The sequence below is a fragment of the Aspergillus nomiae genome (genome assembly GCF_001204775.2).
Source record: "Aspergillus nomiae NRRL 13137 chromosome Unknown contig00124, whole genome shotgun sequence".
Classification (NCBI taxonomy): domain Eukaryota; kingdom Fungi; phylum Ascomycota; class Eurotiomycetes; order Eurotiales; family Aspergillaceae; genus Aspergillus; species Aspergillus nomiae.
This window is the reverse complement of record NW_015378179.1, coordinates 19,539-40,162: the sequence shown is the minus strand read 5'-3', so window position 1 is coordinate 40,162 and position 20,624 is coordinate 19,539. Positions and strand designations below refer to the sequence as shown.

The following is a 20,624-nucleotide window of genomic DNA, read 5'->3' as shown; positions in this document are numbered from 1 at the left end:
AGCCTGGCCTCAAGCCGCCGAATAGGGCAGCCTACGTCAAGAATCTACTTTACCCAGAAAGCAATGGACCCAACTGAGGGTGGCTGTACTCTTCCACTAGCTTTTATCACTTCAATGAGACTAACCTCCTCTAACATGAAAGATGATGTAAGATACATATCCACCACCGCTAAAGGTTCAGGACAGTGGAGCTAAACATGGTAGTATCATAATCTTCGGCTTCCCGTCTTTTGCAGCTATTGCCGCCCAAGCCTTGCCATGAGAAGGTAAATCGCTTAGTCACATATTGAAAACCAGGATAACTAAACATTAACTAGTGGTTTCCAAGCTTCTAGATCCACGGTCTTGCAGTGTAGCTAGTGCCCAGCAGCAAATATGGGTTAGGTTCCTTGCTTGGCGTGTTGCATGCTCAACCTTGAGGATGGTCTGGAATTGGAATTGCGACACCGAGTCCATAAATTCATTGTATTTGACCTCTGGCCAGGCACACATATAAAGCTGGACCTGGTATGGTTTGGTCGGGCCAATTTTCTATACAAATCCTCAGCTTTCAAGACAATACCTCACCCATTTGCCCAAATCAATGTCCACCATGAGAGAGTCACTTCAATCATTCATCTTTTCAATACTCCTACTTGGGTGCAATCTTGCCCCCACACACGCTAGGATCCCAGCATCTGCTTTCAGAAGTGGACGGTTGCGTTCCTACAATAATACGCCTATATACAGCCCAGGTATTCATCACATCCAAGGCGCGGACGTGTTGGGCAACCTCGGGAATCATAGCCCAAGCGGTAATGACGCGCCCAGTGTATCTACTCCGTCTTCCGGTAAGTCTAATCGCAATATATGTGCGCTCTGAAGCAGTGCTACGATGTGCCTCCTGTGAAGTCTTTTGCAGAAGAAGTAATCGCTTCCCTTGCCATGTACAAGCTAACACTGTCGCAGGTGCTACGAAGGCTGGATGCCCTACTCTCACAGGGAACATCACTGTGAATGCCTACCAATTGTATCCGGAGCATGCTGACTTCAATGAGGATGACTGTCTAGTCTACCTAAGGTACGTCCTACTATAAGAGCTGCTATTCAGTACTTGGCATAGACTGATGGTATATTGTTACACCCGCAGTGCCCTCTACAATAGCACGGTCGCAGTTTATGATCCTTACAAGAGGGAAGTAGTGGATAATATCCATCTTCCAGGGCTCTCTGGAGACCCGGTGCTTCACATGAGTGGCGTTGTGGTGGACCCGCAAGGCCAACTCTCAGTCATCGTCGATGCTGGCGCTGCCTTTGATACTCAAGGCCAAGATATCTCAGGCGATAATTTCCTGGTGAAAGTTGATCCCCGTCATGGTCAGGTCCTCTGGAGAAAGAACCTCACCGAAGTAACGAATGGTGTTTATGGCGGCTACCAAGACGCTGCCCATGATGCCCACGGCAACACCTTCGTAGTGGGCACTTTCCCAGCGAGCATCATCAAGGTTGGTCCCAATGGCTCAACTGCCATTCCTTGGTACTTGCAGCCTCAGCCCAACCAAACTGTTCCCGGCCTGTCGGGACTTGCTGCCCGGGGCGACATCCTGCTTGGTACGGATGGCTCGGATGGACAGCTGTACCGCTTTAACATGACAGAGGAAATGGGACACAAGATTCACGTACCTCTGAAGGGCAGCAATGTGACCAGAATCGGCAATAGTCTGGATGGGATCCTTCTACCAAAGCAATTCAACGGCACAGTATTGCTGGTCTCTGACACCACGGATGGAACGGCTATTCTCCGTTCAGCTGATAGACTATGGACTAGTGCCGAGATGGTAGGAACAGTTCCCAACGTGTATGCCTCTCGAAATGGATTTTCGGTGGACAACGTGGAGATTGGAGGCAGCTTGTACTCGGTCACTGAATTCTTCCTTGACGAGAAAGTTCCGGGGACTCTGGCAGGGAACAGAACACAGTTTCCCTTGGTTGATATCACGAACCAGGTGCTGGAACTACTAAAGTAATCAGCGCCCAGTCTCATTGCTCCAGGCGTGACCTTTCGAATTGAACTATGCATCAAAGACCATTCTCCTAGTTTTTGATTCATGTCGTTTTGCGCCTACATGTAATATTGTGTGTGTTAGAATTAATAGATAGATTATTGGCCAGTACAGGTTACAATTATCCAAGCCATCTTATGAATTTCCTTCGTTTGTACGTATATGTACCCAGCTTGTTTTCGAATTTAGAGCATACGAAGGAGCAAGGATTGACGACAACTCATATACTAACACATATGATCCAGAAAGCTTTGCTGGAAGCGTTGAGCACTTTCCTCCTTGATCAAAATGCGAACAATCCATGAGTCAGTTCAAAACACTATACGAATATGCTTCAAACTACTGTTTACTAGCGTCCACTTATTCATGATCCATTTGTGGGCATCTCAAAACCAACAGGATGTAGAAACAGGCAATGTACATCTAGGCAATCTGCCACTGGATTCGCGGTCTAGAAGTGGCAGTGCAACCATCGGAATTGACATTCCACATAGTTCGTACCAGCTTCGAAGGGATTGTAATGGCTGCCTGGTACGGGACATACGATATAAGCGCAAAATAGATGTAGAACAAGAGCCCAGAGTGTGGTTTCATTGATGAAAAGCCCAAGGTCACCTAACTATGACCATTTCGCAGGTCTGATGGTTTGGTTAGTATCCTGCTGGGGACCTTCATGACTCTCTCCAGGCACAGCCGCCAAGTTGGTCGCGGCTCTACAGACGGGAGGCTTTAGGCTAGTATCATCAAAGGCTGTCGTAGGATCATAGCGAATGTTCTAGATTCGGAGATGATTTCTTGGCTGTCCCTCTACGCTCCTCCAACCCGCGTTCTGGGTCGCTTAAGCTTCCAGAAAAAGTATCTGGCGATTGATAATCTGCGTAAAGATGACCCACATATCCTGACATGTGCCGGGGGTTGAGGGCACATAATCGCGGTATGTGGGGACCTACTTTAGAGGCCTTCAGCGGAATTAATTCCCGCTGATGGTAAATATTTGCTAAGCAGTCTGGATGGCTCAACTGGTGAGCTGATCATTTCATCTCCCTTCCCCACGGCACCGCCTTTCAGGGCATCCACTGTAGCGTATTGTTATCTACGTGCTATTTGTATAGCGAGGAATAGCGTAAGGGGCCGTAGCTGCGTCAGAGGCAGGGCTAACCTATTCACAGGAGTAGGACCCTGCACACCAAATCCGAAGCATAAAGAAAGGACGCATGGCAAGGTGCATAGGCTTGGCTGTCGTGAAGATTCCTCCAGATGCCTCCATCAGATGATGGTAGTTTCAGGCTGCGCCAAGGAGTCCCGGCCATGGTAGTAGCATGGCGCAGGCGTACGATAAAACCCATGGCGGGATGGACTTGGCAGCGAATATACAGCATCATCGTTTGTCTGGCAATGTCTGGCAACATGAAATTACATGATATCTTTTCAGGTACATCGAGCGGGCCTCTGTGTCCTGAAATAACAGACTCCACTTATCACTGTGTTGGTCCTGATGTCGCTCACATATTCCATGCCCTCTTCTATATAATACTCTTCCTGGCCGAGCAACTGTTGGTGTTCTGTCTCACTATTTACTATAGACTATAGACTTGTTCTCTCCATATATGCTACGCCTCCTATAATACTGCCCAAGATGAGGAGCCCCTTCGTACCATGGATGCTATCCATTCTCTTGCTCACCCCCTTTGCTGCCACAGAGGGCGTTCCGTCAAATAAAAGCATCATCGTTGATACGGCACCCAATTTTGTGCGTCCATATGTTCTTCCTAAATACAAGGGTGACGCGATCAAACTCACCTCCTCCCAAACAATCCGCTTCTCCATCACTGCCAACTCGTCTGACGGTGCCTTTTCCTTGTTGCAACATAACGGCAAAGCTTCAGGCTGGTTGTCAGCGCGGCCGCACACTCATGGCTTGACGCATGAGCATCTCTACTGCACACGTGGGCGTTGTCAGCTCTGGGGACAGAAGAATGTCACTAATTCCAGCCACGAGGCCCGCGTCGCGACACCAGGGGATTACGGCAATATCCCTCCAGGGTCCATCCACACCTTCCAGCTGGTGGATCCCGACTCACAACTGACGCATGTCTTCCATCCTGGCGGTTTCGAAAAACTCTTCAATGTCTTCAGTCAAGGGGACCACGATACCGACGGGATCAGCTCACCCTATGTTCCCATTCCAGATGACCCCTCGCCGTTCGGGCCAATGACGCCCCAAGAATACAACCGCCTCGTCTCGTTGGACCTGTATGCAGCACCAGAGGAGGAGTATATCCCACGGCGCGACTTTGTGAATGGCACCGCTGGTGACGCCAAGCAGCCCTGGCATGATGGCCCCAACACCCCACCCAACGACCCAACAACTCCATACTTTGTGGCCAAGGATTACGGTCCAAAATATCTCAACACCGACATTGGATACAAGGTCATCCAGCCACTTGCGACCCCCGCGCAAACAGACGGAAACTTTACCATGGGAACTATTATCATGTCAAGTAAGTTGGCGAATGAGTCGGTCTCAACGGCGACATTACCGCACCATTTTGCACTCCAACTGGAGGAGGGACAGCTTGCTTTGCAGGTACAGGGTTACGAGCGGGTACTTTTACTGCATGGTGATGTCGCGTTTGTCCCCGCCGGTGTGTCATTTTCATACTATGCCACGGTGCCCTATACCAAGTTTATGTATATGAATGCGGGTGATAAGGGGTTGGACTACCAGTTACTGAGGAGGAGTGTGCCCTGGGAATTTCCAGCATATCCAGTATATCCTGGGTTTAGGGCTAACAGTACTGGCATGAAACCTACCCAACTGTGATTACTGTTATTGGCAACACATTGTACGCCGTCCTCGGAGTCGTCTATGAGCTGCAAATATTCATGGAAGGCCATTAACGTGGACGGGGGCATACCTACCAGGCGATGTTCCTTCTGTAACTACAATTAGAAGGCTACATATAGAAACTCATAGAAGATCAGCAAATACCTCGCAAGGCTCCATGTAGGAGCCAATATTCTATACTTAGCCTTGTTTTTCATCATAGCATTACTAATGTTCGTATATACTAGAGCCGTGTCCAGCCAGTATTCCTTGGGATATTTCTGAACCCATCATGACACAGATTCGACTGGGAGGATCTCCCCTGTCAAGGTTCCAGAACACCAGCCCTTCAATGGTAAGACCCAGGTTTCTGGTGTGAGGCCTGGCACTTGAGTAACTATTCCAAACGGTCCGACAGCCTTGTCCACCTGCATGGGTGTCCCATTGCACACCTCCTGGTCAAGTTCGGCTGGGAAAACTGTCAGCTGCCCACATGATGTCCGCCTTGTGTAGACCCCGGAGAGGACAATCAACGCAGTTGCTGTTGCAATGAAGAGAAGGGTGTACGCGCGATACCACCATGTGCGAAGACACGGGATGACGGTTGTTGTCTCCCGGCCGCACCGGATGAGGTAAATGATGAAGAGGATGATCGATACGACAATGAACACAATATACATAATGGGAAGTAGCCAAAGGACTGACGCAGATGGTGGCTGCGTCAGCAGCTCAGTCACCCCCTGGTGAGGGATCATATAGCACACACAGATGGCCAAAATGGCACATAACAGGCCAAGATAGCAGCAACGGACAATCACAACGGCGGCCTGGGTGGGAAGGCAAGGTCTGCTGGTAGGCAGACAAACATCGAGCGACAGGTCACGGATGGCCATCGGGCTTGTGGGTAAGAGTGACGCATTGGACGGTGTCACGATTTTAGCGTCATGGCTGCTGCGCACGGCTGTATAGGAAGGGCCATCCGAAGACGGGGTGTGGATGATATGCTGTGCCAAAATCCTGCTACTCTCGTAGGTTTCATGCTCATGGTAGGTGTAATTCTCGGTCAGCCAGGGGGCAGCAAACAGACGAAGGAGACCGATGACCGCAAGAGGGTAGAAAATAGTGCTCATGGAGATGGTTGCGTTGTACGGTTGATTACCAATGCTGCTAACGCCAAGATGCCGCGAACTAGAACGACGAGGGCTTGGATACCTTGCAGGGTGACGATGACAGTCTTAATCGAATCGATTGACCAGATTTCTGAGCGGTGATGATGTGGGATGCGCGTACAGAAGCTTCGGCTCTGCCTCATCATGTCTTCGGAGCCGTCGAAGCCGTGTGACGTCCAAAACAGTGCATTCGTGGCGGCCATGTCCGCTGCATCCCAACGATGGCGATACCTCACGCGGCGTTCCACGATGCGAGGTATCGCCATAGGATGGTAGTGGGATTGTATAGGCAAAGCGTGTCGAGCCATGTCGGGGGACTGGGGCATCGTCGGACGACGGTCGGGACGCCTGAAAGAATATGGGCAATTAGTGGGGACAAACAGAGCGTCAGGATCGAGAGCCAGTCTTCCAGCTTCAGGATGTTGGTTTTGTCGGCATAATTAAAAAGCTGCAGGAACAGAGGCTCAATCTGTACGTCCGGAGTGACATTGAGGTTCTGGGCCATAACAAGGGTATGATCCGAGCATTTCCCACGTATCAATCTACATCAGAAGCGTCAGTCGAGTGGCAACGAGGCGCACGGTTGTGAGCTGTCGAGGTTTTGTACCTCTTTGGACGGTTGGGAATGCACCGGCCTGGTCAAAGATTTATCGACCCAGCCTCAGGATCGGCAGTCCAAGTGCTTTTCCCGTCGAAGATCACGCACATATCTGTCGTGTTTATTGGCGCGTCGATCACATCCAAACAAGACGATCAGATCCACCCCCTTGGGGGCGGAAAGACTTCATGCGCAAATGAACAGCGGCCATCTTGAACAGCCTTCGACGATCCTCGCTCCAAGCCTACAGGATTCTTGGGGCTTTCGCACTCTTGATGGCGAAGCATGAACCGCGTCCACCGGGAATTTGTAAAGATCACTGAAATCGGAATATATTCTCCGTGAGACGCCAGCCGGCACACAATATATACTTCCCGAGATCTTGACATGGTGTCAATCTACCCTGATCCTTTGGAAGAGCGAAAACGTTTAAGCATCTTCTCGAGTTATCCGACAGGATATATATAGGGATACTTACTTCGAAAACGTGCTGTAGCCTCCGGACATTCCTGCTGGATTGTATGCCACTCCATCACTTCGATTTCCCCCTCTGCCATACTTCTTGGAACTTAGTTTAGTTACTTAACTAGTCTACGTAGATGACTAATGCCATAGACACTGGCAGTGTCACAGTTGCCTACCATGAGCTGGCATCCTTGACACATACACTGGAGATTCAGAATATTCTAGATTATCTCTCCTGTAGCTTTGGCTGCATCGATGGCTCACCGTGATGCCGGGCCGTAGTCGGAGCTTCATTGGGATCTGGGTAAGGCTTTCAGAACGGGCATTATCCTTACCAAGAGAGGCTGTATACCAACCATGGTACAGCATCTTCCCGAATGTCTTTTAACTTTTCAGGAAAGAATGAACTCTCGCCGTTGACATTGCTGGGCTGGGCGAGACATCATCCTCAGTGGGTCCGTTGTTAACCACAAGTACTTAAGATAAGCCCTAAAGGCCACACGGAACAGACGGTCGCATCCAGGCGTCCATGTGGGCCCGGGGCCAACAGCGAAATTGATACGAGTCCAGGTATTTAATATCGCAATACCCACCCTGTTCTATGGATTCTGAATTTCTGGAACATGCCTTCGACGCCAATGGAAAGACTATTGAGCGTTTGTCGAGGGAAGAATAGAGTGTGGCTGGGGCTATTTTAGGCCATTTGGCTTGGTAGCCAACGTTGAGTCCCAGCGTTTGCCGTCTCCTCCACACTTCCTTTGACCCCTATCGCTAGTGAATCTTGAAGTTAGTCGATTGGCAGGATTCCACTGTGCCCACACTGAGACCCTTTTTGTCTCAGTCAGGTTTCAGCCTGGGCGCAAGGGTTGCCCATCGGACTGAAGATCTTTCAATGAGCAAGCACTCGGTTTGGAAGTTCGAAACTCTTTGTTTGGCTGGTAACAGGGAAAATAATTAGTCGGGTGGCAAGTCAAGGAACAATCAGACCATTTCAGATCATGCGTTCCAGAGAAAAGTGATGGTGGCTGAATATACTTAGTTGTGGGTCGTTTCTCTCGGTTGTCAAGCTACTCCGGAGTATGCTTTGGCTTTGGGTATTCTAACCCTAACCTGTGCCATGGTTCACAATGCGCCTAGTTTACGTCTATGATTTTGGACTGCTGTCATCGAATGCAAGGGACCGAAGCACAGAACTTGCCTGTATAGAGCCTTGAAGATTCAATCGGATGTCTTGTTCCTGAAAATTGTCCACCGCAGCAGTGTTGAAACGATTGCATGCACAACGGCATTCAAGGAAGCCCCGGACGGGTTTCAATTGCCAGACTTAAGGTCATCAACAGGCTCTGGCTGAAGCTTATTCTCAATGTGTTCTGAGACGGCCACTAAGCAACCCTGGAGCCCCTGAGACCCGTTCACATTTTCCTCGGCTCCACGCGTCAGTCCTCGTTGCACTGGCCAAGAAATCGCATTCCGGTAACTCCATCCCCCCTATTCTCCACAATGCATGGACGGCTCGATAACTATATAGCCCGCGGCTTATATCCAGCGATGTACTTTAAATCCTTTGCGAATGTAGCCTTTTTATGGCAGTTCGCTGGCCGAAAGGAGCACCTGCCGGTGTCATCTGTAGGACAGTGCTTCACAGGATGTTAATCGATTTTGTGCTATAGCCCAATACATGCTAGTATATCGAAGCTGCTTTACCATTCCAGATTTACTTTTCCCTAGCCGAAATACGACAACCGGCTTGAAATAGGGGACCAGGAAGGGGAAGTGGAAGGAATGGCAACGAGAAATTAAAGTTTGTGGCGAGATCCTTCCACGCACAACTTGAGCTCATATCATCTCAAGATTCGAACCGTTAGTGGGGCCAGCAGCTTTATTTAGGCAAGAGATCGTCGGTCATGTCCGCTCCGATAGGCCATCGAAGGCCTTCTTCGACCTGCGCCATTTCTAGGAGGAAAAGATATACGAACACACCCACCGGCCCTGTAACAGTAGTCTGATACTTAGAGTATTTGGCTACGGGGCTAGCGGCCTCTGGGAATCCAATGTTTGGGTCAGTGGGACACGTTATGTAATAGAAGCGAACAGTGATAACAAGTAAGCAAGCTTATTTTCATTTTGTTTGATTTAAGCAAATAGTCCACACCTCCCAGGTGATGCGATTCCCGTTCAGGTCTATGCATGCCTCACGGATGACACGAAATGAGGCCCTGTGACGGTGCCTCAGTATCTCATGGCTGTTGACCTCGCTGTGTCCATCCCGACGGTGGTTGGGAGTCTACTATCTGCTCTTGCGTCGGCTTTTGTTCTCGTCATCTTCGCCATCTCACCAAAAAACCATTTCCGCCATTGGCTAATTCTCAATCTAACAATCGCAGGTACAGTCTATCACATCTCACGATGGTCCGACTCATGAGTGGGCTAACATGAGCATGTCCTACCAAACAGATTTCATTAATGCCACAAACAATACCGTTTCAGGATTCTTAGTCCTCAGTGGGCACCATGACCTCAGCCCTGGCCCTGGCTGCCAGTTGAATGGTTGGATTGGCCAATTCTCCGTCCAAGTTCGTTTCACCAGCGTCCTCGATAATAGGCCTCCCTTCTCATCATGTATTGCGCAGGCGATTGATTTTTCGATTCTGGCCATAGCCATGGTCGCGTTGTGGATTGTGCAACGGCCAACCATAGTGTCAACTTTAAGCTGGAGGGCCAAGGTGATATTGTGCATCTCAATCTGGATTACCCCCTTAATCACCAGTGAGTGCTCAGTCCTTGCCCCAGTTCTGCATCCGTACTCCTTCCGGTTCGCTGGTTTCGGCCCACCTTACTCACTCATGGCAGGTACTACGGCAGTGGGCCTGGGGATTATTGGACCCGTGAGCGGCAACTGGTGTTGGATCGAGTCACAATATCTAGGCTTACGGTACGCCCTTGGTCATGCCTGGCGAATCGCGATTGTTTTCATTACAGCCATAACGTATATTGTGGTCTTCGTCGTGGTGAAGCGCCGCTACGAGCATCTGAGCCTATTCCCGAACGGTGATACAACATCTGGCCGCGATAAATCCAGGTCCACAGAAGGGGATCCCATCGATCTGTCGTCCATAAGGTTGGATACGACAATCACTGTCCAGAGTATCGACGTGGTCAATAATCCAGCCAGCACCGGTGGGGTAAGCGAGTCTCCGTCACAGGATCAGCTCTCCTCGCAGGTCCCGTTCTCCGCAGGTAAGCCGACGGAATCTCTTTCATATTGTAATGCTAACGTGGAGCTCTAGCGAAAGGTCACCCGAGTAAATACGACACGACTGCCAATGAGCGCCGCCTGAGGTATGCTGACACCCCAGGAAGGGGAGGGGATTCTACGGAACAGCGAGATAAGAAGATCCGATATGCCGAAGTTCGCCGTGTTATGTTGCTGAATGGCTACCCGGCCTTTTATGTACTGCTGTGGATCCCCGGGTTGCTCAATCGGTTGCTCGAGTCCCTTGGTCATAAGGTGAGGTGGCTGCAGATCCTGCAAGCATCCACGCAATTCATCGGCCTTGCCAATGCTTTCACTTATTCATACAATGAAGGTTTTCGTCGGCAAATCCGCTCGTTGATCACAAGACGGAGACGATCGTACCATGAGCAGCTGTAATACCGATGATCATAGGAGGCAGAGAGAAATTGACGCAGTACATTAATACCACTTTATGCAGAAAAGATAATGGAAGTATGCCCCATGACGAGGTACATGCCGGGTTTACTCGGTCTTGACAATGTAAGAGACTCTAAACATGCGTTAACCTTAATCTGTACGTCTTTCTTGTTTGAATGCGCTGTTCGATCCTCCCAGCACGTCAATCCTTGTTGAGCTCCGCCTTGACATGCATATCAGCGTGGCATCCGCCACACATCTCAAGGCCACGCTTGATGAGCTGGTCTAGTTGGCAATTATCCGAATAGAGTGCCAGTAGCTCGAACACCTTCCTTGCTTCCCATTGTTTGAGTATTACCTTAGCTCTACCCAGCTCGAGGTTTGCATTGTTAGTATAGGGTTATCCAAGTCTATATGTACGTCAACGGATGGTACCACATCGGGATAGTAGGGCAGACAGTGACATCATGCATATTGTAATTTGATTGTAGTTCATGACAAGTGGGTACGCAGCGTCAGGATATCGGGCTGCATGCGGACCGGGGAGATGGACACGCCTAATGGCGTTTCCCAAAGGGGCCAGAGGTTCGGATTCCTGCAAGTGATATGCCGGTGTTATCGAGAAAACTTGATTCAGGGTGTTCCAGGGCGGGGCCGTTCGCGTAGGCAGCGAGGGTGTTATCCGGACTCCGGGATGGACTCGGTGTTGATGTCGAACGGAAAGGCACACCCGCCGCTGTTGGTGCCTCAGGCATGAGCCGGACAAAGCTGGACCGATCCACAGACCCTAAAATCGCATTCCAGATGATCGACCCACACACACACACAAAAACACAAAAGAACACACACAATCCACACTGGAATTATGTCATCTAAAATCTGAACGGGATCTGGCTCGCTTATTTAGGAATGTGGGATCTGACCCCGGTTAAAGTGACTGCCTCTTTGGGGCAAAGAGCAGCAGCCACCCTGTGCAGCATGCGTCGTCTTGACCAGTCAGGCCCTCTTGGCGCGAGAGGCGTCGTTGACTGCCGAACCCTGAAAGGATAATCTGGAGGGATTCAGTAGTACTGAAGATGCAGAAGGCAATGTTGCACATCACGTACATTCTTGTCATGATGATGCCACTGACCAAGCCGCTAAGACCATATCCCCGTTTGTTCTTACTGTGTGCTGCAAGCATCCTAATTCCGGACGTGCGAGATGAACTTGGGCTCGGCTACGTGGGATTATTGTTTTTATTTTTAGATGCTGACTGGCTCTTCCTGGGTGAGCCAGGCAGGGGTCCGTCAGCCCCTAAGGCATAAAGAGCGTTGGAGAGCGTTGGAGAGCGTTGGACGGGGCTGGCCGCTCGGCTGAGCTTACGTTATCGAAATGCTGGCGGACAAGGAGAGTAATTCATTCAGTATTTCCATGGGAGTGGAATCCTAGACCACCCGATCATGCCATTTCGATGGTGCCGGGCTACGAAGCGATGTGTTGCGAATCCTTGAATAGTGTCAAATTTGGTGTCGGAATAAACTTTTGCCTCAGCCCGTTGCCTCGGCTGCCTCGTCCGTCAGCTCGTGCCTGTCAACGCCAGACTTCCGGGGGTTAATGAGAGGCAGAATCCATGTGGCTCACCAGTCATGACTCGGTGGCCTGTAACGCTTAAATTTATATACACAGCCGCATTATTCAGCTGACCGCGTGCTTGACGTCTGCCCCGGGTATTGGTTCGAGAAGGGGCCAAATCAACACACACCGCCCCTGAAATATATTTTTATAGACGTGCGCTAGGTCAACACCAGCAATTGACTTCAGCGGTCCGAGTCCCAACTAGAGGTTCATGGATGTGAAGCCAGCAAACGAACGAAATTAATACAATTGGCTAGTGAGGGGCCCAACTGTTGTTATTGGCACGGGTCGAACCCTAGCAAAGCCTTCTAGATGCCAAGCCGATGCCTTATCAGCGAATGGACTAGTAGCATGTCGATCCCCACGCTTCGACGCTGCTGGTGGTCGATGGAGAGTTCAGACAGGTAGAACCCCCCGGGTGCACGGTGATCATCGTGAATCCGGCGGTAAGAAGGAATCTCCTCTTTCTTCCTCCCCGGACAGAAGGTATGGTGGTCCAACCTTGATAGTGGAGATGGGAAACGCAATTTGCGTTGAGCTGCAAATTTAATTAAGCTGCACCGGAACCCCAACGGCCAGAGCGGTACTGGGGACAGACGGGTCCTAGTCCATGGCTAGCTGGTTGCATTGCATACGCATGAGTCGTCCTCCCATGCCATTCGTCCAGGTCAGATTCAATGGCGAGCCCCCGGTTCGACTGCCTGCGTGGCCTCTTTGTTTCCCTATAGTTGCCCCTGCCAGTCCACTTAATGGCTCGCTCTTCGACCTCAGCCATGCGACTGGCACCTGCCATCTGCGCAGCTAGTACAATTGCTAGTTCAGTGACCCACAACCGTTAACCTGCTAACGGCATCTTACGAGTATCAGAGAGTGAGGGGTAGTTTTGCTGACAACCATGCTGGTCCTCGCCCGTAAGACTCCGTTGGTTGGTAGCACTGATCTTATTTAAGCTGTTGTCATTCTCATGTTTGTTTTTTTTACTTTTTGTTTTTTGCCCATGGGATTTCTCTGTGTACATATGTGTCCTATTTTGTATATATCTGGGTTTTCACCTGCCCGTGGCCCTCAATTGCAACACCACACATAGGCTGCCTCATCTTGGAACGCAATGGCGCCCACGCATTCCAGTAAGCCGAGTGTTGCGACGTCGGTCGATACATATCTCAGTCATGACACCACCGGCGATTGGAAACGGTATTCTGCCAATGTGGACCTGGAGGCCCAGCAGCCTCCCCGCAAGTGCTTTGCTTCACTACGGTATCTGCTTCTCACCATCTACCGCCGTTTGTTTACACTCATCTACTGCGGCAATGCGGTCGCATTCGTGATTGTGATGGTACAAAGCCGAGAGAAGCTGCTCGCATTCGTCAACGCAGCCGCCGTGAATTTACTTATATGCGGTTTGGCGCGACACCCCATGGTGGTCAATGTCATCTTTGTGAGCATATGCCGCATCCCACAGTCGACCCCTCTCATGCTGCGCAAGATGGCCGCGAAAGCGTACCATTACGGCGGTGTACACAGTGGATGTGGCGTGGCATCGTTCTTGTGGTACGTAGGCCTCGTGGCTTTGATCTCGCGAGAATATTGGATGTTACCAGGGTCGGGGACTGTTTCTCTGCCGGTGGTGGTGCTCGCTTATGTGTTGCTCGCGGATCTGGTGGCGATCATCGTCGTTGCGCATCCCACATTCCGGACGAAAATGCATGACTATTTCGAGCTGACGCATCGCTTCGGTGCATGGCTGGCGGTCGCACTGTTCCTGACTCTTCTGGTGGTCTTCTCCGACCAGGCGCGTCACGCAGAAGACGTGAGCCTGGGACGATACCTGATCAAGCTCCCTGCATTCTGGATTGTCCTCGTTATCGTCGCCACAATTGTCCACCCCTGGCTGTTGCTGCGTCGAGTGAAAGTCTGGCCCGAATATCTTTCACCCCATGCGGCCCGACTCCACCTGGATCATACATCCACGGCATTTGGGAAAGTCATCGCGCTCTCCAAGCATCCATTGCGGACGTGGCATAGCTTTGCAACCTTCCCTGATCCCGATGGCAAAAGCTTTTCATGCATCGTCTCGAAGGCAGGTGACTGGACCACTCGATGCATTGATCAGCAACCAACCTACCTATGGAAACGTGGCACACTGATGTACGGCTTTATCCATGTGATGCGGGTTTTCCGTAGGGTCGTCATTGTCACCACAGGGTCCGGAATAGGGCCATGTCTCTCCTGGTTGAGTGAGAAGGATCGCCCGCCGCTGCGAGTCCTCTGGCAGACACGAAACCCGAGCCGGACATATGGCAAAGACGTCCTCAACCTCGTGCGCCAGCTGGACCCGAACCCCCTGATCATCGATACGAATAGCAGCGGGCGACTGGACATGGTCCCAATGGCGCGAGAACTCGTCCGGGAATTCGATGCGGAGGCTGTCTGCGTCATTAGCAACCCGGTGCTCACAAAGAAGGTCGTTTTCGAACTCGAGGCCAGTGGGGTGCCCGCCTTTGGGCCCATCTTTGACTCGTGAATGTCAGGCTGGCCCGCGGGAGGGTAAACCCATGTAATCCCTACTTTGTATCTACTTCCACTGTTCCAATAAGACTTCATTTGTACCTAATTGTAAATTAACATAAGCCCCCAAACCAGAACCATTGTCGGACCTTCCGTATCTTTACTCAAAACTTGATGGACAAGTCGTCGCTCGAAGAATCAATAAATTTGGGCCAGGTATTGGTAAACACCAGAGTGAGGATGGACTTCTGGGCCTCGTCAAAGGAAGAGATCCCGAAGTTCACAGGGACAGCGACCGAGTCGGGGACACGAGACTTGATGTGCATGATGCTTTGGCTCACGTAGGGGTTCTCGTCCAGACACAGAGCACGGGTGTCTTCTTCCATGTGTGTTGCGGTGCCTCTTGACACACGCCGACCGGAACATTGCACTGCGTCGCCAAACATTGCCGTCAGATCTGAGTAGATGCGCGATTCGACGTTGATCGGGAATTCTGCCGTTTTCAGATTGACGCAGGCGCTATAGATCTCGACCGCAATCTTGAAGAAGTGAAGCCGGTGATATTGAGGATCTCGGGTCCAATCGTATTCGGGATTTGACGCATTGATTCTGGCCCAACTGGCCTTCCAGTCGCGCACGTAATTCAAGAAGATGATGTTCTCGCCGCTGAACTCCTTGGCTGCGGCGAAATGGAGCAGCGCGTGGGAGTCATCTGCTAGACACTTCTCCAATGCCTTGATAGAGTAGAGTTCATTCATGCGACTGGACCCAGCCTGCGAACGCGATGTGCCCGAATCGGATTCGCTGTCGTTAACCTTCTTCTCGTTCCAGGCCGCGATTGCGCCTAGGATGCGATCTCGCTGCTTTCTAGAGACGACAAGTTCATAAAATGGGAAAAAGACTGTCACGCCTTCCATTGCCACAATACCGGGAGTAAACCTGCGCCTGTTATCAATCTGTACTGAGTGTCTCGGATAATGGGATTTCTTTACCAGAGAGCTGGTACCCAGTGCCTATTAATGGTAGTCCAGGGCTCGGAGGTTGAATTGAGTGCTATGAACCACAAAGGTGAACCCGGTAACCTGCGGCGAGGTCAGCAGGAAGAATTGAGACGGACATCAGGGTGGTTAGACACTCACGCGGCGATCACGCAGAGAGTGATTTGAAGCCTCCAGTGATGTATGTCACGGATCTTGCGAATCTTCCAGAGAATGCAGGGCGCAAATATCCACGACCAAAACAATTGCCACAGAATCGAAGGAATCCTAGATACTAGTCAGAAGAAGTCGACCGTGGTATAATCAGACAGTGAATCTTGCCATTCAGGACCTCGCCGACACTCTGCGAGACTGCCACGTTCGGAGAAACTGCCGAAGCCATGGAACTTTCGAGAGGCAAGGTAGACAGAGAGTGAGAGACATAGCTGAATTCGAGATGGTTAAATAAGCCTGGACGGAAACGAATGCGCCAGGTTGACTCACTTGTACCGCCATTCCCACGGCAATGGCCACTTCCGTTCGGTGAACCAAGTTCATTTCTTTCCATTGGCGCCAGTATTGGCTAGGGCATTTCGAGCCAGGACCACGACTAGACTTCTGCGGTTGGTGTGCGGTATGGAGCATCTTCTCCTGAATGCCGGAGACGCTCAGGAGCTGCATGCTATTCGCTTGGAAAAGAGCGATTCCCAGCGGCAGGTAGATGCTCATGATCCAGTACTCTACCCCGCAGGGGTATGCACCGGCCATCGTGTATGCCAGCATGCAGAGAATCCAGTAGATATGAAGACATAACACAGCGCTGAGGGCGAGAGGCAGGTTCCGAATGCGAATGCATTGCTCATGGCGATTGATGACCAGGAAGACGGAGCCGACAAGCAGTGCGACCGTCCACACGATGGCCACCGACACGTAGAATTTGCCTAAACTATCGAAAATGCCGTCCGGGTAGGTGGAAGCCATGCTTGATGGTCACGAAGATCGAGACACGCCATCCAGAAGAAACCGATCGCTCGGGACTCCGGCCATCAAAATAGATTTCTCGGTAGGCAAGAGGAATGTTATGTAGAGAAGATTGTGCTGTGTTTCTGCTCTGTCAAGCCACGGGATCGGCAGTGAAGATCACTGGCTTCCTGTGATCCTCCGGGGTAAGGTTCACTAGTGTTTCCTCTGGCCGAAATAACCCCTGAGCCACTTCCACCGGTCGACAGAAATGCCATACACACCCTAGTCCAATTGGTGCAATTGACGGCCCTGACGTTTGGAGGGGTATCAACAGCAATGATTCGGCAGTCTCCAGTGCCACCGTCGCCATGATAATTACGTACAGACTACGGAAGCCATTAGGTGTATTTCCGGGAGAAGGAAGATATGCGGAAGGCATTCCTCCACTCGTATGACCCGTCGACTCTAGATCCACGCACGGATCGCCCATTCACCAGGGGGAAGAGCGAAAGAGAGTGGATTGAGTCTTCAATGAGCGTCGTGTTGGCTTGTGGTGGAGTCCATTTTAACGTCGGGCCGTACTAGTCCGGCGCCCCAACCCAATCGGAAGCGCAGACTCGGGGGTCAGCTGTCAGACCTAAGCCCTAGTTGCAGATGAAGTGCATTAGAAAGGTTACATGCCCAGAATATCTTCTGATACTTCACAACACGCGGTGGGCCTCCCCTCGTACTTTTGGTTGCCTCGTCGGCCCTGTCCAGGAAGTGCTATGGAATACTATTGGCTCCGGAGCTCGTTTCGTCATCTTGAAGGCATGATTGTCATAAATATCCTCTTCTTCACCACCAATTTCTAATTTACTGTCTGCACGCAAGGACGTAGGATTCATGCACAGAATACCAATGGAAGAGAATATGGAAGCATCCATCGGGAGTAAATGTCGCTGGACGGTGTCGATTTGTGACTATTTCTTCTTGTGCAGCCTGACGCATCAGAGGCGTTCGCCTATCTCGGTAAGCGCCAGGAAGAGAACCCTTGCCTGACGTGTTCCAAGTTCCAACTAGCGTTCCAACTGTCCTTAATTTCTTAATCTTACAAATCAGTGCCAGGATTATTAGTCCAGTCTTTTGCCAAAGTATGGGACCCAGGTAGTTTACCCATTGGCACATGTTTGTTCAGTTGCAGAGATTCTTCGTTCCAGGAAGTCAGTTTTGTGGAAACGCTTGACCCCCCCTACGCCACGCGAGCAAGGGGGCCCCCATGACGAACACAATTTACCGGACGGCACTCATGACGAGATTTGACTTCTGAAGCTAGAGTTAGATCTATTCCGTATAGTTTTCATGATCGCGATTCACAGTCATTGCTTGGACCGCGTTACTCCGTAATTCCCGCAAGCTTCAAGCCGAGCAGCAAGGGCTTGAAACTATCCGTTTGGCAGGTTGTGCCCGACGAACTGTGCATTCCACCCCTTTTCTATCAGTCAATGAATGTTTGTGATATCTCCAAAGTTAGTGCCGGTTGGACCGGCAATTTTACTTCGTATATGGACTCTTTTCGCGAGGTACGCCATGCGTGTAGGCTGCAGCATGGGGTTCTGATCGCAAAGGCTCTGCACGCGTTGCACCATGCTCTCCCCGTATCGTGGCAAGATGTTTGTGGATGATGACTATCGAATAGTAGTGTGATACATTCAGTGGCTTCAATATTCAAGAGACCCAATAACCCCATGCCGCCGATATGATACGTTGAATTCATCCATCCCTGTCCTCGTATGCCATCGGTAAAAGCCAAGAAAGAACTATGTGTCCATGCAAATCTCGACATAGTGATCGTATTTCAGGCAAACATGGAATTCTGGCATGGCGTTTGGGCCATTAATTTGTCTATCAACACTAACGCCAACAATAGCAAAGACTGAACAGGGGTAATTCTTGGGTACGCAAAACAGCCCTGGAGCTCTTGTGCGAAGCTTTTCGACCGGGAAATTCGCGCCAGGATACAGTTTAAGCTAGAGGGTTCGTGGAAATTATAACCGCCTCACAGTTGGCGCCGATCTAATATTTCACCATCAATTTCAGACCTGTCCCAACCAACCGCGCGCTAACGATGAATGCTGTTCCTGCTAAGAGCATCACACCCGAGAAGATCTTCATATGAGTATAGTCGCCACCAGCATTTTGCAGAATTGCTCCTGCAATCGGACTGGTCGTCAACCCACCCACAGACGCAAAGAGGAAGAGCAGACCAGTGCGATAGCCAACCTCTTTCAACGGTGAGATCTGAGCGATCAGTGCGGGCGAAAGACTAACGTATGCTCCAGACGCAAAGCCAAAGAGAATCGCAAACACGATGATAGGTGCACTAGAGGTCGCCGGAATCCAAAGAGCGAGTACAAGCACGCCAGCAACGATACACATGACGATAAAGATATTGTATCTACCGTACCGATCGGACATAAATCCCGCTCCGAGACGACCAAAGAGGCTGGCCGCGTTCAACATTGGAACTAAGTATGACGCGAGATCTGCGCTCATACCGCTTGCGACTGCCTGGACGATCACATAGTTGATCGGGATAAAGACACCGTAGGTAAGAAGCATGTATCCGAGGAGGGTAATGATGAACACCGGCTCTTTGAATGGTTGAACCAACTGCACACCGGAGGGCTTTGGTCCTTGCTGTGGTGTACTCCGTGCCTTCACAGTGACAATGGCGATGCCAAGTAGGAATAGGATCATGAACGCGGAAATTCGCATGCTCCAGCCAAATCCAACTTTCGCTATGAGGCGGTCGACCATGATAGGGAAGATCACCCCGCCGACGCTGGAGCCCGTCGATAGAGTGGCAAAAGCGATGCCGCGTTTGCGATTAAACCAGGCGCTGACGGCGCTGAGGGCTACGTTGGTTAGCTTCGACGGCGATCCGGGTGAAGGAAAAAGATATTACCAGGTTGAAATATAGCGGCTGCCCCGATGGCGCTGCAGATGCCTTGGGAGAGCAAGATTTGGTAGTATTCTTTTGAGATTGACGCCATCATCAGCCCGAAGACATGAAAAAACGTCCCTCCGATAATCAGGTATCGAGCACCAAATGTGTCGTACAGCTTCCCAACAATGGGGCCCTTTGTGGCTTGTAAATATCAAATCCAAATACACTACCGGTGTCCACAACGTGCCAACATACCATAGCAAACATAAAGAAGATTTGCAACGATGGGATCCAGGAAATAGTGCTGGAAGAGAACTGCTTCAGGAGGTGAGATTCATAATAGCTCTGAAATATTCCGACACCTGGTATTTCATACGGTTAGTCTGGTTGTCTTCCAAGATTCTCACGATTATGGATACACACTCACTGTTGACCCATCCAAAACTACAGAAAGACGTGCACCACGCGCCTACCACGACCAACCACGCGGTCAAACCCCCATCAGGAGGCGTATCGGACTGGTCTACCGGAGACAGAGATTTCTCCCTATCCATTGATGTTGATACGCCCCCTTCATCACTCCGTAGTGAAAGGTTATCACGTTCGTGCGAGCTGGTACGGCTTGGATGCATGTTGGTTCAACGGCCTGTGCTCACCAGACAAATGGATAATACGCTCATTCAAGGTCCTCTGGTCATACCCGCAAATATATAGGGATGGCCGTTTCTTGCTGCATTGCTTATCGTCGTCATGGTAAATGAAATCATCTCGGCTTCGGACTCCTTGGCGTTCAGCTCGGCTCGGCGCTAGAGGGCCATGGGGCCGACGATTCAAGAGTAGAGGTGATGATTATCAATAGAGATTGTCTCCGGCTGGC

The 20,624-nt window shown here is 50.6% G+C and overlaps 7 protein-coding genes across 7 annotated transcripts; 4 read left to right on the top strand and 3 right to left on the bottom strand.

Annotated features, from left to right (window-relative positions):
- Positions 1 to 592: 592 nt before the first annotated feature.
- Positions 593 to 2,006, top strand: ANOM_005991 (uncharacterized protein; the record flags this gene model as incomplete). The annotated part of the gene is made up of 3 exons (XM_015551248.1): positions 593 to 830; positions 949 to 1,060; positions 1,130 to 2,006. 3 exons carry the CDS (start codon positions 593 to 595, stop codon positions 2,004 to 2,006), a joined length of 1,227 nt encoding a protein of 408 aa, XP_015407126.1.
- A 1,672-nt stretch (positions 2,007 to 3,678) lies between these two features.
- ANOM_005990 (quercetin 2,3-dioxygenase) lies at positions 3,679 to 4,866 on the top strand (the record flags this gene model as incomplete). The annotated part of the gene is made up of 1 exon (XM_015551247.1): positions 3,679 to 4,866. The coding sequence occupies one exon, from the start codon at positions 3,679 to 3,681 to the stop codon at positions 4,864 to 4,866; it is 1,188 nt and encodes a 395-aa protein (XP_015407125.1).
- A 293-nt stretch (positions 4,867 to 5,159) lies between these two features.
- Positions 5,160 to 6,543, bottom strand: ANOM_005989 (uncharacterized protein; the record flags this gene model as incomplete). The annotated part of the gene is made up of 2 exons (XM_015551246.1): positions 5,160 to 6,057; positions 6,275 to 6,543. The coding sequence occupies 2 exons, from the start codon at positions 6,541 to 6,543 to the stop codon at positions 5,160 to 5,162; spliced, it is 1,167 nt and encodes a 388-aa protein (XP_015407144.1).
- Positions 6,544 to 9,316: 2,773 nt separating this feature from the next.
- On the top strand, positions 9,317 to 10,753 carry ANOM_005988 (uncharacterized protein; the record flags this gene model as incomplete). The annotated part of the gene is made up of 3 exons (XM_015551245.1): positions 9,317 to 9,485; positions 9,556 to 10,338; positions 10,389 to 10,753. The coding sequence occupies exons 1-3, from the start codon at positions 9,341 to 9,343 to the stop codon at positions 10,751 to 10,753; spliced, it is 1,293 nt and encodes a 430-aa protein (XP_015407145.1). The 5' UTR covers positions 9,317 to 9,340.
- A 2,725-nt stretch (positions 10,754 to 13,478) lies between these two features.
- Positions 13,479 to 14,894, top strand: ANOM_005987 (integral membrane protein TmpA; the record flags this gene model as incomplete). Its single annotated transcript, XM_015551244.1, has 1 exon — positions 13,479 to 14,894. The coding sequence occupies one exon, from the start codon at positions 13,479 to 13,481 to the stop codon at positions 14,892 to 14,894; it is 1,416 nt and encodes a 471-aa protein (XP_015407137.1).
- Positions 14,895 to 15,042: 148 nt separating this feature from the next.
- ANOM_005986 (uncharacterized protein) lies at positions 15,043 to 16,836 on the bottom strand (the record flags this gene model as incomplete). Its single annotated transcript, XM_015551243.1, has 5 exons — positions 15,043 to 15,817; positions 15,871 to 15,960; positions 16,018 to 16,143; positions 16,186 to 16,301; positions 16,360 to 16,836. The coding sequence occupies 5 exons, from the start codon at positions 16,834 to 16,836 to the stop codon at positions 15,043 to 15,045; spliced, it is 1,584 nt and encodes a 527-aa protein (XP_015407141.1).
- A 2,037-nt stretch (positions 16,837 to 18,873) lies between these two features.
- On the bottom strand, positions 18,874 to 20,379 carry ANOM_005985 (MCT family MFS transporter; the record flags this gene model as incomplete). The annotated part of the gene is made up of 4 exons (XM_015551242.1): positions 18,874 to 19,715; positions 19,766 to 19,940; positions 20,003 to 20,109; positions 20,175 to 20,379. The coding sequence occupies 4 exons, from the start codon at positions 20,377 to 20,379 to the stop codon at positions 18,874 to 18,876; spliced, it is 1,329 nt and encodes a 442-aa protein (XP_015407140.1).
- Positions 20,380 to 20,624: the final 245 nt, after the last annotated feature.